The sequence below is a fragment of the Mytilus edulis genome, chromosome 3, assembly GCF_963676685.1.
Source record: "Mytilus edulis chromosome 3, xbMytEdul2.2, whole genome shotgun sequence".
NCBI lineage: Eukaryota > Metazoa > Mollusca > Bivalvia > Mytilida > Mytilidae > Mytilus > Mytilus edulis.
In genome coordinates this window covers 85,903,724-85,920,306 of record NC_092346.1, presented here as the reverse complement: position 1 = coordinate 85,920,306, position 16,583 = coordinate 85,903,724, and the positions used below count along the sequence as shown (strand labels likewise).

At 32.3% G+C, this 16,583-nt stretch overlaps 1 protein-coding gene across 1 annotated transcript; it reads right to left on the bottom strand.

Moving 5' to 3' along the window:
• Positions 1-570: 570 nt before the first annotated feature.
• LOC139517668 (COP9 signalosome complex subunit 6-like) lies at positions 571-13,850 on the bottom strand. Its single transcript, XM_071308951.1, has 11 exons — positions 13,611-13,850; positions 10,581-10,712; positions 9,710-9,798; positions 8,548-8,610; positions 7,842-7,892; positions 6,463-6,577; positions 5,757-5,849; positions 4,135-4,235; positions 3,787-3,855; positions 1,171-1,254; positions 571-749 (listed from the first exon to the last, which is right to left on the bottom strand). Exons 1-10 carry the CDS (start codon positions 13,780-13,782, stop codon positions 1,183-1,185), a joined length of 957 nt encoding a protein of 318 aa, XP_071165052.1. The 5' UTR covers positions 13,783-13,850; the 3' UTR covers positions 571-749; positions 1,171-1,182.
• Between the last annotated feature and the right edge of the window lie 2,733 nt (positions 13,851-16,583).

Genomic DNA, 16,583 nt, shown 5'->3' with positions numbered 1-16,583 from the left:
CATGACAAAATCATGATCAATAATGAAAAACATAACTTCAATTGCATGTAATTACATTAGATGTATGTTTCATTATAATATTTTATTCTGATTGGCTAACTGCACATCACGTGTTATTCCGTAAGCAGTTGCATTGCTCAATACAACTTTTCATTCATGATAACACTTGCTCCAACGATAAAGTGCACAGGTGAATTAAATAATAAAATATATAAAATTCGTGTTTTCATAATCATAGCTAAAAAATGTAATTATAAGTATTGAATGCTTCTTTCTGTAACTTTATAGGGTTGTAAAAGCATTGACCATGCATACATTTTTAGAATGAAGCGCTTCTGCGCTTCATACAAAATGTACTTCGATCAACGCTTTTACACCCCAATAAATTTATAAAAAGAAGCATTCAATTCTTAAGTAAAGAGACTCGCATTGATTTCTATCAAAGTTCCCATAGGTATTTCATAACTATAATTGCATGGAAACACACAAGTTCATGTGATATTGTAGTGCGTGAAATGATTTTAATACAATGTCAAATAAGTAAATATTTACAAATACACTTCCAAAAACGAGGCACCAAATTTATTTATCAGATGTAAGTAACTTACAAATTATATCACAATATAAACCTGTCAGATTCATGTCTCTAAATATTTTTCACTTTCTGAAAAGTTTGTGAATAAAAGTTCCATTGATCATGTTGATGGTCTTTCTTCAGTTTATATAAAAACACATATATACTACACATACTGAAAATATAAAATGAAAAACACATATAAAACACATACTAAAAATATAGTATTCTGATGAGAAGTTTATGTACATGTAGCTTAAAGTTTACTAAATGATACACCTAAATACTTGGAGGAAAAATAGGAATATAGCAAGGTTAACCAAAATATGTATAATAAATACTTTTCTAAAACAATATATCTGTGCATAAATTAATATACTAGCAGTGGTACTGAGATAAAGATAATCAAAAACTAAGCCTATCATGCACACAACAGTCTTAAATTTTGTTTGTTGTTGTAAAAAGCAGCTGTCACTGGCAACAATCTTTCATTTGTCTAGGATTCTGTAAAATCTATTACTGGTGATAAAAAATATTGGACAATACAACAGAGAAAACAAACAGCTTGATCTAATTACATTAAAAGAAAAACGTACCATTGACAAAAACTAAAAGATCACTCCTCTCATCCGATGTCCTGTTCCTTGTCTGTTGTGCATCATGTTGAATTTGGTCACAAACTGAAGATAGAAAGCAACAATTCTTAACATTTGCTTAAAGGAAATTATCACATTCATCCCCTTTTGATGAAAAAATTGGACCTAGTTTATTGCTTTTTGATAACGATAAGCTGGTCCTAGAAGCAAGGATAACTGTCTCACAGTCTGTTTGACTGTTTGTTTTCAAATACTTGATTAAAGATACTTGTTAAATGAAGTTATCAATAGTTTCTTTGCGTTTAACCTTTTTTGTACCTTTTAAAAAAGGGACATAAGATATGGTTTAGAAGAAGAAAAAGTGTATTTTTTGTTGGTAATAATTATTTATGAAAGTGTAATATTGAAATAATATTTATCTGTTAAAAGTAAGTTTGATTTAATTTGGATGATAGGACCATCAGCATTCTTTAGAGGTCATTTGAATTGGTCCAAGGACAGTTATTGTCTTTTGATTTGCATTGTCTACAAATGGAGTACCTAGTTATACCCCACACAACAAAGTTGTGGAGGGTATAATGTTTTTGACCCGTCCGTCCGTCCATCTGTCAGTCCTGTTTCTTGTCATCACAACTCCTCTCAAACCACACAACAGAATTTCACGAAACCTTTCAGATAATGAGGACATACTATGTAGTTGTGCATATTGACGGGAAATTGCGATTCAATTTTTTTTCTAGGAGTTACGCCCCTTTGAACTTATTTACTTTAATGTACTACTGCAACAGTTTGTCATCGCAACTCCTCTCAAACCACACAACAGAATTTCACGAAACCTTTTCAGATAATAAGGACATACTATGTAGTTGTGCATATCGACGGGAAATTGCGATTCAATTTTTTTTCTAGGAGTTACGCCCCTTTGAACTTCTTTACTTCAATGTACTACTGCAACAGTTTGTCATCGCAACTCCTCTGAAACTACATAACAGAATTTCATGAATCCTTTTCAGATAATAAGGACATACTATGTAGATGTGCATATTGACAGGAAATCACGATTCAATTTTTTTTCTAGGAGTTACACCTCTTTGAACTTATTTGCTTTAAGGTACTACTTCAACAGTTTGTCATCTCAACTCCTCTGAAACCACACAACAGAATTTCATGAATCTTTGTAGATAATAAGGACATACTATGTAGATGTGCATATCAACAGGAAATTACGATTCAATTTTTTTTCTAGGAGTTATGCCCCTTTGAACTTATTTGCTTCAATGTACTTCTGCAACAGTTTGTCATGTCAACTCCTCTGAAAACACACAACAGAATTTCATGAAATTTTGTAGATAATAAGGACATACTATGTAGATGTGTATATTGACAGGAAATTATTATTCAGTATTTTTTCTCATACAATTTTTTTTTCTTATACTTATTTAATTCCTCCAATGACAATTTTGGGACGTGGGGTATGTGAGTGTGCTCACTAAGGTTCTTTAATGTGGACAATGTATAACTTACAAAAATTTTTCCATATACTTTTCAAATATATTTCTTTATATTTATGCATACAATAGTAAGTAGGGGAATGGAATTACCTGTAAAAAAAATAGGGGCATGAAGTAGTGATTTGGTCCAGTTTGAAAAGGTAAAAAAACAGCTGCGCCACATGCACATGAAACACCCTTTGTCTTGTGTGTGAAGTTTTATGCAATAAACATAAATAGTTTCTGAGATAGAGGGCTACATGTGGACCCCCCCCCCCCACCTCCCCACATCTTTTTTTTTTACAAAAAACTCAATAACTCTAAAATAAAATTTTGAATCAATTCCAAAAAATAAACAGATCTTTAGAGTAATATAACTAAGAAGTGTGTAAAGTTTTAAGCAATAATCATAAATTGTTTTTGAGATACGGTGTGACATATGAAAAAACACACCCCTGTTTTAGTTACAAAGTTCTGTGACTCAGGACATTTGTATACCATAATATGTCCTGTCAAAATTTCGATGTGCGTATATAAAAATTAGAATGTCTGAATATGTCAAACTGAAGAACAGACCACCTAAACATAAAATTGTCCACATTTTGATTTAGAGCTTTACTATAATTTTGATATAATTTGTTCCAAAGGTGTAGTACACTACACTGTAAAAAATCTTTTTGAGATCGAGCAGGTGCAGTTTTTTTTAATTTTCGGTTTTTTTGTCACAAGAAATGCATTATTAAATAACTGTAATCTCATGCCCATTGTTAATTAAATGGCATCAAGCCTCATCAAACATGCATGAAATGCTGATAAATGAAAATGAGTTCATGCATTGTGATCCATTTCTTTTGGACTTTTCAAAAATTGGATTTTGTATGGTACTGTAAACCAACTAAATTACGCGAGCGATTTATTTTTTGCGAGTAGAAAAATAACGTGAATTTAAATCGTCACGAATATGTAAAACTTGCATCTTTCCTTATTTAACTACATCAAGTTAGTTAGAAAATCGCGAAATTAAATTACCGGGAAATGGAATCGAAAGGGCTAAAAGCGAAATAAAGTATCTGCGAAAATAAGTTGGTTTACAGTATATGTTTTAGTATGGTATAAGTTAGCATACCTGATTCATTGTGTTACATCCTTTTGTAAGTGTTCCTAAGTAAGCCATCAAACAAACATCATTACATTGCTGAAAATGTAAAAATACAACATAAATATTATACAAAAGCAGGCTGTTTTCTGCTTTGGGCAGGTTGTTGTCCCTTTGTAACATTCCCATCTCCATTCTCAATTTTATATTACTCCTTACAGCCTATAAAAAAACCAATAACCCTCTTACCAATGAGTGTACATACACTTTTAAGTTTTACTGTTGACATTTCATCATGTTCATACGCAAACTGAAAATATATTTTTTCGAATTCAATACAACAATTTGATTTTTCTTGCTAATCTACATTTTACTTACATTATAAAAGTCTTCCTTAAACTGTGGAGTATTTAACACTGGTAATCTATAACATAAACTGTATGCTTCTCTCAAAATGTCATGATTTTTGGGAATTTCACCTAAAATAATGAACAAATTCATCATTGAACAATGAAACTTAACACAATTCCCAATTTTGATAGAAGATCATTTTAAAACATTATGTAAACATGTATTAAAATGAGTGGGAAAATTTAACAGGTTTTTAAAAGTATTTCAAATTGAGAATTTGTTTTTGTTATTTTCAACATTTAAAATACATGGTGAGAAATCATCTATTTTTTACATCTTCAAACCTTCAAATTCATAACAGATGTCTGGAGAACTCATTCTGTAGAAAGGAAGTGAAATAAAGCAAGAATAGATGATCTGTCATGCTAAACATAACCTTAAGGTATAATAACATTTTTATATTAAAAATAAATTAAAAAAAGAGTGGTCACTATTGTCATGATTGTTGACAGCACATTTTGATGACTTCAGATATAAATCCACATGGAATAATATTGACTTTCTGTATTTGAGATGTATATACTTGTACCATCTCTATTTTTCCTAAACTAAAAAAACAAACCAGAACAGTGTTTTCCATTCGGCATTTAAGCCGGGTGTGCCAACCACCTTCTTTTGAAAGCCGACCACCTTTCGATTTCAGGAGATGGTCGGCTTTTTTTTCAAAATCCAGATTTTTTTCGGTTCCGTACCGTTAAAATTTGAATACTATCCCACCTTGTTTTCATTGACAAAGATGGCGTCCAATCGTCAAATTTCAATGTTTTCATTAATCAATGGGGGGAAAGAAAGGCAGATGACGATGATGATAAAGAAAATACTAGACCAAATAAGTTAAATAAAACTGATAGTAATGTTGAAGTTGTGGAAATTGAACAAAAATCAACCAAACAACGGAAAAGACACGCAAGTGAAGACAAATATGAGCAAGACTTCAAATGACTTATAGTCACAGAGGAAGGATACTACTGTTCTGTGTGCCAAAAATACGGCACAAAAGCAAGAAACAGGACAGAAACCTGGATCGAAAGGACTTAAATCCATGCTGATGCATAAAATTGTAAATGAAAGAAGAGATAAAAGAGATAAATTTTTGAAAAAATAAAATCAAAGAATATTTGACAATTAATATGACTACTTCTATTTGTTTGTTCAACTCCATTAAATGTGAATATTATACTAATCTTTATTTCTGTGACCCCCACGTGCACCCACAGTAAATTAAAAAAGGTTGGACATTTAAAAAAAAAAAACCACCCGGTTGCAAGTTATTTTTTTAAAACACCCACCTTACCATAGTGAAAAAAGGAAAACACTGCAGAAGAATGCAAGTTCAAAGCCATCTAATGCATGTGTGAACACTTTTTTTTTAATAATGCCATCTATACTTTGTGTACTATGAACTTTTTCTAAGTTATACACATTATAACATTGCGGAAAAAAACCCATATATCACTGAATCAACTTCTCTAAACGAAACCAAACTCATTCACCAGGGATTCCCAAATAACATATATTTTCTTGTTAACCTTCATAATCAGCTCAATTAGCAAAATACTTAGATAAACCCTTGGCTGTATAAGTTATACCTGACTCTACAGCTTTGATGTATTCCAGAATAATCTTCACTCGACTGTGTAACATCTTAATGGAACTATGCTGTGCAACCAACTGTTCAGCAACTAAAAAAAACACACAAGTTAGTAATTTGTCTCCCTTTATGGCCAAATAGGATTATTGATCTAGGTTCTAATAACTCTGTTTTTTAAATAACTGTTGCATATGGTGTTTTCTGTGATGAACATCAATTTGATCAATTGTAGTTTAAAGCAAGACTAAAATTATTTTTTTATTTTTCTGCATTTCATTTTTGTAGTTTGTTCTTGACAATGAACACAATCATACCGATGTCTTTCTGTATTGTTTGTGTTCATGCTGTATAAAATCTCCTATAAAGATAACACTTATTTGAGCAAAGGATGACACATTTTTTAATCAGCAGGATGAATTGAGCTTGCTATCAGATACTACAAGCATTATTTGATATTATTATTGTTTTGTTTGCTCTTATCTATTATCTACCCTTTTTCCAAAGTAACAATTTTCTTATACTGATTTATAGTTTGTTCTTTTATATACATTTGTACCTTATGTTAGATCAATAACTGAGATAAACAAGATACCAGGTCTGTCAAAAATACCAGAATAAAATTATGGACACACATATTGTAAGCAAGTAGTAGCTAATCTGAAGTCATGTTTTCTAGACAGAACAAACAAATATAACAGTCATACCTGTTGAACTATCAGATGTTTCTGAGGATGACAATCTTGCTACATGATCAACCCCTATTCTCTCTGCCTCTTCTGTTGCTATTGTATAGCTTAATTCAACAAATAACATAGTTGCCTGAAAACAATACAAACATTGAAATTATTCACATACTACATAAACTATCCATGATCTTCATAAAAAATATTGTACAGCAATAAATGAGTTAACCTTGATTTTAAATATTTATTGCCAAGGGTTCTTGTAGTTGCAGAGATTTCAATAAGTATTTCCATAATTATGAAATAACAGACCTAAACAAAAATCAAAATTGAAAATGGGTAGAATTTTACGGAACTTAAAATGAGTGTACTTGTTAGCCTTTGTTAGTCTTGTATTATTTTAATTTTAGTTTCTTGTGTACAATTTGGATATTAGTATGGCGTTCATTATCACTGGACTAGTATATATTTGTTTAGGGGCCAGCTGAAGGACGCCTCCGGGTGCGGGAATTTCTCGCTACATTGAAGACCTGTTGGTGACCCTCTGCTGTTGTTTTTTATTTGGTCGGGTTGTTGTCTCTTTGACACATTCCCCATTTCCATTTTCAATTTTATTGGTTAATGTGATTGCTCAATTGTTGATTGCTGAACGTCCGAAGGCAATGTTTTCTCAAAACATGCTTCTTCAATTCAAAAAGGAAGGTTCAATGACTAATGTATCACAGTTAAATCTGCTAATTGGGTATGAATGACGATCAGAATTGTGAATTGTTTACATGTAGCAATATTAATTAAATAATAGTTTTAAAAATCTAGATCACAAATGTATTACTTCAGAACTGAAAACAGTCAACATCAAGACTGAAATCGAACCTAGCTACAAATTTTTTAAGTATAACCACTTAACCGTCTCACTAACAAGAAGTATTGTATATTGTTTGATTCAATTCCTTAAAAGGCTTATGAAGTTAAATTTAGTTTACTTCTTTGATTCTACATACAGTGGTGCATCTCATATTAGACAATTACCTTAGCTGTAAAAATGTGTTGGAGCTACCAATATACGTCAGAGCCTGTAATTCAGTGGTTGTTGTCTGTTGCTGTTTATCATATTTGTTTTTAGTTTATCAATTTGTACATGAATCAAGCCATTCAGTTTGATAGTTTGGAAAAATTTTACATTTGTCATTTCAGGCTTTTATACATTGCTGTATATGCAATATGAGTTTTGACCATTATTGAAGCCTGTATGGTGTCCTATAGTTGAATACTTCTAAATCAGTTGGTCTCTGTCTGAGTCTGTTGGAGAGTTGTCTTGTTGGCAATCATAACTCCTCTTATTGTTTTATAATAAGGAAGAGTTTTCTGACAAAGTACATACATTATAAAAAAACAATTACCTCATTGTTCACCAAGTCTATGACAGATTCATATATAGAAATTGGCATCACCTGAAACAAATAAATATACACTAGATTGATAATACTGTAGGGTTATTGGCTGTCATGGATAACCAAGAAAATTGTCTTATAAATTGGTACGCTGGTTTCAGAAAATATTTTGAAAACGCTGAACTAATCATCACAGTTTAGCATAAATTCAATGGTGGTAGCCATATTAGATAAGTTGTAGGGATATTGGATGTATCTATTTCTATAAATTGAAGATCAGTATATCATTGGTATGCCAAAGTCAGTTTAAGATGCATTTTCTCCTCTTCGATGCTCAATTAAATAAAATCACATCTTTTAACATCAAAATGATTGTCCTATTCATCATGCCATGAAAGGTGATAAAAGATCATGTGCATAATGTTACACTTGGGTCAGAATAAAACATGTATTGTTCAAACAAACATGCTCCATTGTACATGTATTTCTTTCTTTCAAAGCCAAATTTAATTCAAATCAAAAGTGTCTCTGGCTATTGCCTTAATTGTTGCCATGTTAACTCCTCTTTAGGGCTATTGGGTGGAAATCCAATTGACTCAAACATTTTATCACTGTCCCTTGGGTTTCCAGATATGTAGGTTGACTACTATAATTGATTTATTTAAAGAAAAAAACAATACAACCATACATGTAGTATGAATTGCTAGATACTCACATCTGTTTTTCTCGCCAATGGATTCATCTTTACAAACAATGGGCTTTCGTTTATTTGGACAATCTGTAATAAAATTTCAAAATACAGTGAAATTTTTGGATCCATAACTAAATCCATAATGCTGGCCTTGGTTATGCAGATGACTACATTTTTGTATAAATTGAATATATATTTAACTTAAATATATTTTCACTATTCTGTAACACATGCATAAAAAGAAGGTATACATGACTACCTGTACCTTCATAGTACTGCAACAAAATACAAAAAATACTTTTACAAGTCATCATTTAACAGTGCGGTTAAAAATACAATGTAGGTGTTACCACTGATGGTTTTTCTTTGCTACCAACAGACAGGACTGAATTAAATGCACATATTGAAACAATAGAATAATTAGCATGCTTAATTTATATTTTTGCAAAGTCATATGCTTATTTTTTCTTCATAAAAAACTGTTATAAGCTTTAACATGATTAAAATGCTGCAAACAGTGTGATAGTTTAAGGTACACACACACATATATATATATGAAGCTTACAGAGTGAGATGATTTTCTAATGAAGTGATCATGGTGATAGGAAACTCATATCTTATCATGTTTACAAGTAACAAATATTCAAACAGGAAAACATCTTTACATGTACATTGTAGCTAAAGGTTCATAAAATTTTCATAACTCGTGGTGTTTAACAACCGTGACTGGTACGCTGAGCTTGGTGCCTGAACAGGTTTGGTGAGGGATTAAATATTTTGTTATTTAGGACAGCCACCATTTTGGTTTTGGTAAGATTTTTTGGTTAGTATACTTCCTAAATGGGTTTTGGATAGTATGCTGAGGCAGGTAATTACAAAAGCAAGAAGGTAAACTGCACAGCATTGGATTGGTTTCTGTCATTGAAAATAGTTATGTTCTTGAGCCATCTATCAGTAAACCAACATCGTAGATATCCGAGGAGCTGACCAAGCATGTCCGATCAGTTGTAATGATTGAGAAGTGACTTAGGGGATCTGATTGATGATGATAAAATTTTAAACATTTCTTTAAATATAGGTATGGTAAGACGTTAGGTGGAATGCCAAAGCTTTCAATGGTTTAAATAATATAAGTGATATCTTGTACTGACACATCCTTGAATGACAGAATGGAGGTATATTTTACCTGTTTATGTACACGTATATCAGACTGGGTAGGTTGCTCTCCTGTTGTATACCAACCAAGAAAATCCATGTCACTAAATACTTGTTTAACTGAAACAAAACAAGTTACAAAACTTCTCAACTTATGGTTACATGTATTTCTTTGATGATTTGAAATAATTTGTTTCATAGATACTTTTTGTTTATTTTGTATAACTTTAACACTATTTAAGATAAAGGTTTTACATCTTAGCATAGAGTTAATAATTAAACTTGTTAAATGGTATATATGTACATCATTGTAAATGTATGTTGTAAATCTGAATCAATGCCATACAACAAAAAACAAGAATGTGTCCTTAGTACACGGATCATTTCCATGTTCAATGGACCGTGAAACAGGTAAAAAATCTAATTTGGCATTGAAATAAGAAAGATCATACCATAGAAAACATGTGTACTAACTTTCAAGTTGATTGGACTTCAATTTCTTCAAAAACTACCTTGACCAAAAATTTTAACCTGAAAATTTCACTTTCATTTTCAAAGTTCAGTGGACCATTTAAATTAGAAAGATCATATCATAATACGGAACATGTGTAATAAGTTTCAAGTTGATTGGACTGCAGAATCATCAAAAACTACCTTGACCAAAAACTTTAACCTGAAGCGGGACAGACGATCGAATGCAAGGACAGAATAACGAACGAACAGACTGACAAACAGCATAGACCAGAATACATAATGCCCCTCTACTATCGTAGGTGGGGCATAAAAATATGAAGCATATATATATGATCTGTGAACTTCTTATCAAATTTAACATGAGGTCATGACCTTGTGCACATTGCCACAATATAACCATCTTTCTCTTACATGTCTTAAATACATACATTGCTCTTCCTTAGTGTTGTAATATTCCATATTTATAACTATCTCATCTTCTATTCTGTCAAATAGCAACTCAAATGAGTTCATCACTTCTATTATTCTTCCTTTCTGTTTACCAATAACTGCTCCAAGAACTTAAAAACAGTAATACATCAAAAATTTATCTTAGCATAAATTAGAAAAATAACTGCCAGGATGGCAAGCAACAATAAACCAATCAGTAACATTTGCTTAATAGAATTTTAAATTGTGTGCCCTTTGCAGATGTCTTTACTTATCATTTAAGTGTAATTTCATGGACAATGAAAATCCCATTTGTCTGTTATCTTCATATCACTGCTCATTTATAAGCCCCAAAGGAGCAATTTTTGAAGGCCTTGCACAAATACCTTACATGTATTACCTATTTTCCTACATGAATTCTAGGTGGAACCCCATTCCTAACTCTTTAAATATTTAATTTCCTTTGGGTCAGTGGGCATGACTCCTTTTCGTACACATTCCTCTGTTTTAATAGCGATCAGTTTTAATATAGTACGACGTCTATCAACAGAATGAGTTAATTTTACTCAACTCGTCGTTTGACGAAAGTTACTTACAGAAGGGAGACAACTCGAAGCAATAATATGGAAGACTCCATTTTGGCTGAAGGGGTTTTCTAGTTACACCTATACTTTAAGGACTACATTTATTTTAATTCAAATGATGCATCTATAATACTAAAATTACGAGGTCCAATTTGTCAGCCGTCATCACGTTAAAACGATGAATCAAAGAATTCAACTTTATATATAACTAATATAGTACAATGGTGTTGATTAAAAATTACACCACTCTAGGCCCGTTTGTTTTCCACGTAATTAATATTGCCAATAATTAAGAAGTTCCGGATCGAGTCCGACACCGATACCAATAGTATATTCCCCTGTTACCTATTACCTTATCTGTACGTTCCGCATCTGACAGGCGCACCACCAAACAGTGTATTTAGAATTTTGCTGTATACTGTTGAGTAAAAAATACTCCATTCCAGGCCCTTTTGTTTTCCAAATTATTAATATTACCAATAATTGATAGGTTCCAGGTCGACGGGTTCAAACAGAAAGATTTTGAAAGCAGAGAAAACTGTGCACGTTATACATGTTATAATCGGCATGACTTTATCAGATGACAATACCAATACTAAAATAAGGCATACGCATAGTTATATATCAGTCACGGACCCGCGATATCACGGGTGTGTTCTAGTATGATTTAAAATTATGCAACAACAATAACCCTCAACAGACATAGACGGATAGAAAGGATCTTGTGAGTTTCAAATTAATCAATGGAGTGGGGAATCCAGAGCAACCATTCAATCTGATACCCCTATAAGTCAAGAAAACTATACACATGCACATAATTACCTTAACAAACCCTAGACTTGTTCTTTGTAGCAAGGACGTATATTAAAAACAACCTCCGTTCTTTATGGAAGTACAATATCAAATATCAGTTTCATAATGGTGACATACATGTACATGTACAACAAAAATGTATATATATAAGAAAACTCCACTTCAGTTCTTATATGACAGACATAGATTTATCGGAATTCAGAGAACTCTTGCATATTACCAAAACTGGGGAATTCCCTCTGACGTGTTTCTAAATTTATAAAAACACTAAATATAAATACTGCTTAATTCTGATTTTCTGTGTTGTTAAAAACACCCATACAAGTCAAGGGAAATATCGAAACATGATTGAAGATTATTAGAAGAACATTATAGGACAGTTGTTTAAATTCAATCCTTTTGTTTTTTATACCATTCAAAGCAAGACAATCTAGTTCCTTGCTGTTTAAAAGAAAATGGTTGACGTGAGGGCATGGCCCGAAGTCAATGGTATAAGTTTACAGATTGCTTAAAAGCGATTGTATCCCAAAAAACAATTTGCTTGACCAGTATTGCCTGCCACAAGATTGATGACGCTGAATGGAATGTACACAAAGCAATGGAGGCAGGAAGTGGGATTTTGTGAAGTAATTCAAAAGAGTAGAAAAAAAGTATTCTGCACTAATTTCTACACTGGAAGTAGCTTAGTGACGTCAATGTGTAGTTTCCCTGTGTGTTAAGTTCAAACACAAATACCGATTGAACTAACAAGATGACCGATAAATGTTTAGACTACATACATTTGTACACAGTAGTCAGTACTCACAGTAGCCTGGCTGAGTAGGATATGCAACGAAATTTCAATAATGTTCCTTAAACAGGTAGGGAACAAACCTTCTATATGGTAATTATACCTGTATAGAGGGATAATCCTTCTATAGAGGGGTAAAATTATCCTCTATATGCCTCTATAGAGGGATATTTTTGTTCAGACTGGATTTAAATCAATATAGGGCAGAATGGCATTCTCTACTTATTATGGCAGTAACCTGGAACAGTTGATGCACCAATTGATGTACTTAATTTAATATGCAAATGCCCAGTTTCATGCTTATCTGACTAAATATAAAATCTATTGTTCACCATGATTGAAAGCTGTGATGATCAGGTAAATTCTACTCACTTCTGCCTCACTGAACAGAATTTCTATTGTTAGATTTAACATGAAATTTAAAGGTCAACTATTCCTTTTGTTGTTGATCAAGTGTTCAGATAGGTTAACAATAGATTGCAAGTTTTGTCACTTTAGCAGAAAACTGGTTATCCCAATTTTTAGTAAAGTGCATATGTTGATGCATATAATGCTAGAGATTGTAGCCAATATAGCTAGAAAATGCCATTCTGCCCTAATTTGCTTTAAATCCAGTGCAAACAAAAATACCCTTCTATAGAGGGATAATTTTATCCCTCTAAAGAAGGATTATCCCTCTATAGAGGTATAATCACCATACAGGGGGTTTGTTCCCAACCTGTTAAAGTAAAGTAGAGTTAACATGCCTTCAGTTAATTGTTTTTCTATTGCAAACATGGGTTTTAATGTGATTTTGCTTCTGCCATGTGTACAACAACTTTTATAATCTATGGTAATGTTACCCTGTGTTGGTTTTCCTTCTTGGGCTCGTACTCTTGTCCAATGTTCAGAAATATTCATTATGACAAGTGGGTGAAACGACACTGAAACACTTCCTGATGCAGTTGTGCTAGCCATCACACTAGTCATGCTAGTAGAAGGTGTATCGATCTCCATTTGAGAAGCCATGGTCATAAAAAACAGAAAAAAGAAAGAAAACAAAAATACTTTAAAGGGACGTAACTTTTGACGTCTGATGATCTTGATCATTTAAATGCTTATTTGAATATGCTTTACTCGGCCCGTAGGAAACTCGGACCGTCTTTGTAAGGTCAACTCGGACCGTTTATTCCAGCTCTGAGTCAATTGTGCGGCGTGACTTTTTACGCCAATCCCCAAGGTAAACGGACAGAAAGTCATAGGACAAAAAGTCACAGGACATAAAGTCACAAATTTGATAGGACAAAAAGTCACAATTAATATTTTATCAATTGTTAAGATATATATAAGAGAAAGATCTTGAAACATTTCTTTTTATTACATCTATTCATTTCTAAGTGTAGGACACTGTTCATAAGCTTTGTAAATGAAAATTTATTAAATTTTAATCATGCAAAGGAGATATTTCTTGGCGACATGAAGCCGTTTAAGTACACAGTCACTTTGACATTTTGTTTTCATAACAATCATGTGATCAGTATTGATATTTATTAAATACATTTTAATTACAAAATTGCTTTGTTTATCACAGTTCAAGAAAAAAACGAATATTTTATTAAAAATTATTTTTTTTTTTTGTTTAAAAAAAAATATTCTAAAAACTGCCTGATTGTGACTTTTTGTCCTGTGATTTTTTTGTCCGTGACTTTTTGTCTGTGACTTTTTGTCCTGTGACTTTCTGTCCTACATTCATACCCCAACATACCCCAATATTCCTTCAGCTGGCCCCTATATAGGCTAAACAAATATATATATACTAGTTCAGTGACAATGAACGCCATACTAAACTCCAAATTGTACACAAGAAACTAAAGTTAAAAATAATACAGGACTAACAAAGGCCAGAGGCTTCTGACTTGGGACAGGCGCAAAATTGCGGCGGGGTTAAACATGTTCATGACTGAGATCTCAACCCTCCCCCATACCTCTAGACAATGCAGAAATGTAAACGCATAAAAATACGCACATTAAAATTCAGTTCAAGAGTAGTATTAGTCTGATGTCAGAAGATGTAACCGCAGAAAATGAACAAAATGACAATAATACATAAATAACATCAGACTACTAAGTTGTATTAACATTTATATCTTAGTCATGTATATAACTGATATTGACGAATTTAGAATTGTTCGTCCCTACATCGTTGTTCTTGAAACAATCTTTACTAGTATACATGTAATTTTCCGGACGTTTAAGCTCCATTGAGGATGAGCCCCAGAGAAAACAGACTAGTAGCGTTTCGTTAGTTTGTTTGCATGTTGGGAAAGGAGAGGATATGCAACCACTTGTACAGATAAACGACAGAATCACCATACAAGCTTTCATAGTCAACACAATCAGAAAGAGTCCCCATCGTCGGACGGGGAATATATGAAGGCTTCCAAGAATGATCATGAACAAGTGAAATGTCTGATTCCGTTAGTAAACGGACTTAACAATGATCTATAGACATCGACCGCTTGTTCTTGATATTTGAAACTGCATGCATATACGTAAACGTTTATGAGAAGGAGTGGTTACATGCTATACTCTCGCACTAGTATTACAGGGTTCTTGTGTCGATTACCTTAGACACAAATCTTTTTAACGATGTTTAAAAAAAAAAAGACAGAACCTTTAAAACTTTAAAATATTCTGTTTGATCAGCCTATAATTTACAGTTTATCTCACATCTCCTTTCATCATATTAATGTTTGCCTACGACCAGAGAATAATTCAAATCAGTGCTTTTGAGCTCGAAGTATGTGTTTATGCTTGTGTTGCATTCTCGTGCCATTGGGAACATATTTTTTACATATATTTTATATGACCTTCTGCAAAGATAGGATTAATGCCAGTTTACTGTTGTGTTTTTTCCTAAATGTGTTTTGGTCGTTTTTTTCGTTTTTTCAGTATATTTTCGGCTTATAAGTTTGAATTTCCCATTAATGCACGTTATATTTTGACTCCCATAGTGTGCAGCAGCAAATATTTCATGCTTAATTGTAGTCGAAAATGTGAACAATAAGTGTATATTGTCAACATGGTCAATCGGAGAATCATCTTTAATGACAGATCTTTTATTGTACGTTTCTGTTATATCTGGGAACAGTTATATATTAATATATATGTTCCTGGTTATATACAACCCTTGCCCGGTCTTCTAATGATTCCCCTTTGTCTGAAGGTGGTCTATAGTACGCACCTATAAGTATAGTGTTTTACTGTTTGGGGATGCTTTTTTTGCCCAAATTATTTCACAATCTGTGTCAAATTCATTTACTTGTGATGATGTGTATTTATTTGATTCTGCTAGTAGTACTCCTCCATATTCATCTTTTCTATTTTTGTGGTATACAGTGTATTTTGATGGTGCGTATTAATTAGATGGCAGTGACTATTTTACCGGCTCCGGCAAAATAGTCTCTTATGTGCTATTTTACCGGCTCCATTTGTAGACTATAGAGTTTTGCTATTTTGTCGGTCTTAATTATATATTATAAGATTAAAATAGAAGTATAGAAATTAATAATAGAAAAAATATACTGAAACATGCATTAATAAGAAATATACAACTATGCCTTTTAACATTTATACAAAACGTCCACATTAAGTTTGATATTTTTTACTTTAATAAGAAGTTTCTGAAAACATGTCTTCTTAAAATATTTAAAAAAATTAACTTATTAAAATTGATACTAGTGCATCTTAGGAAGTAAAAAAAACCACATCATAGTAAAGATAAAAAATGATACTAGTCTAGAACTTTTTTTTCTTTAATCGGAAGTCTTAACAAA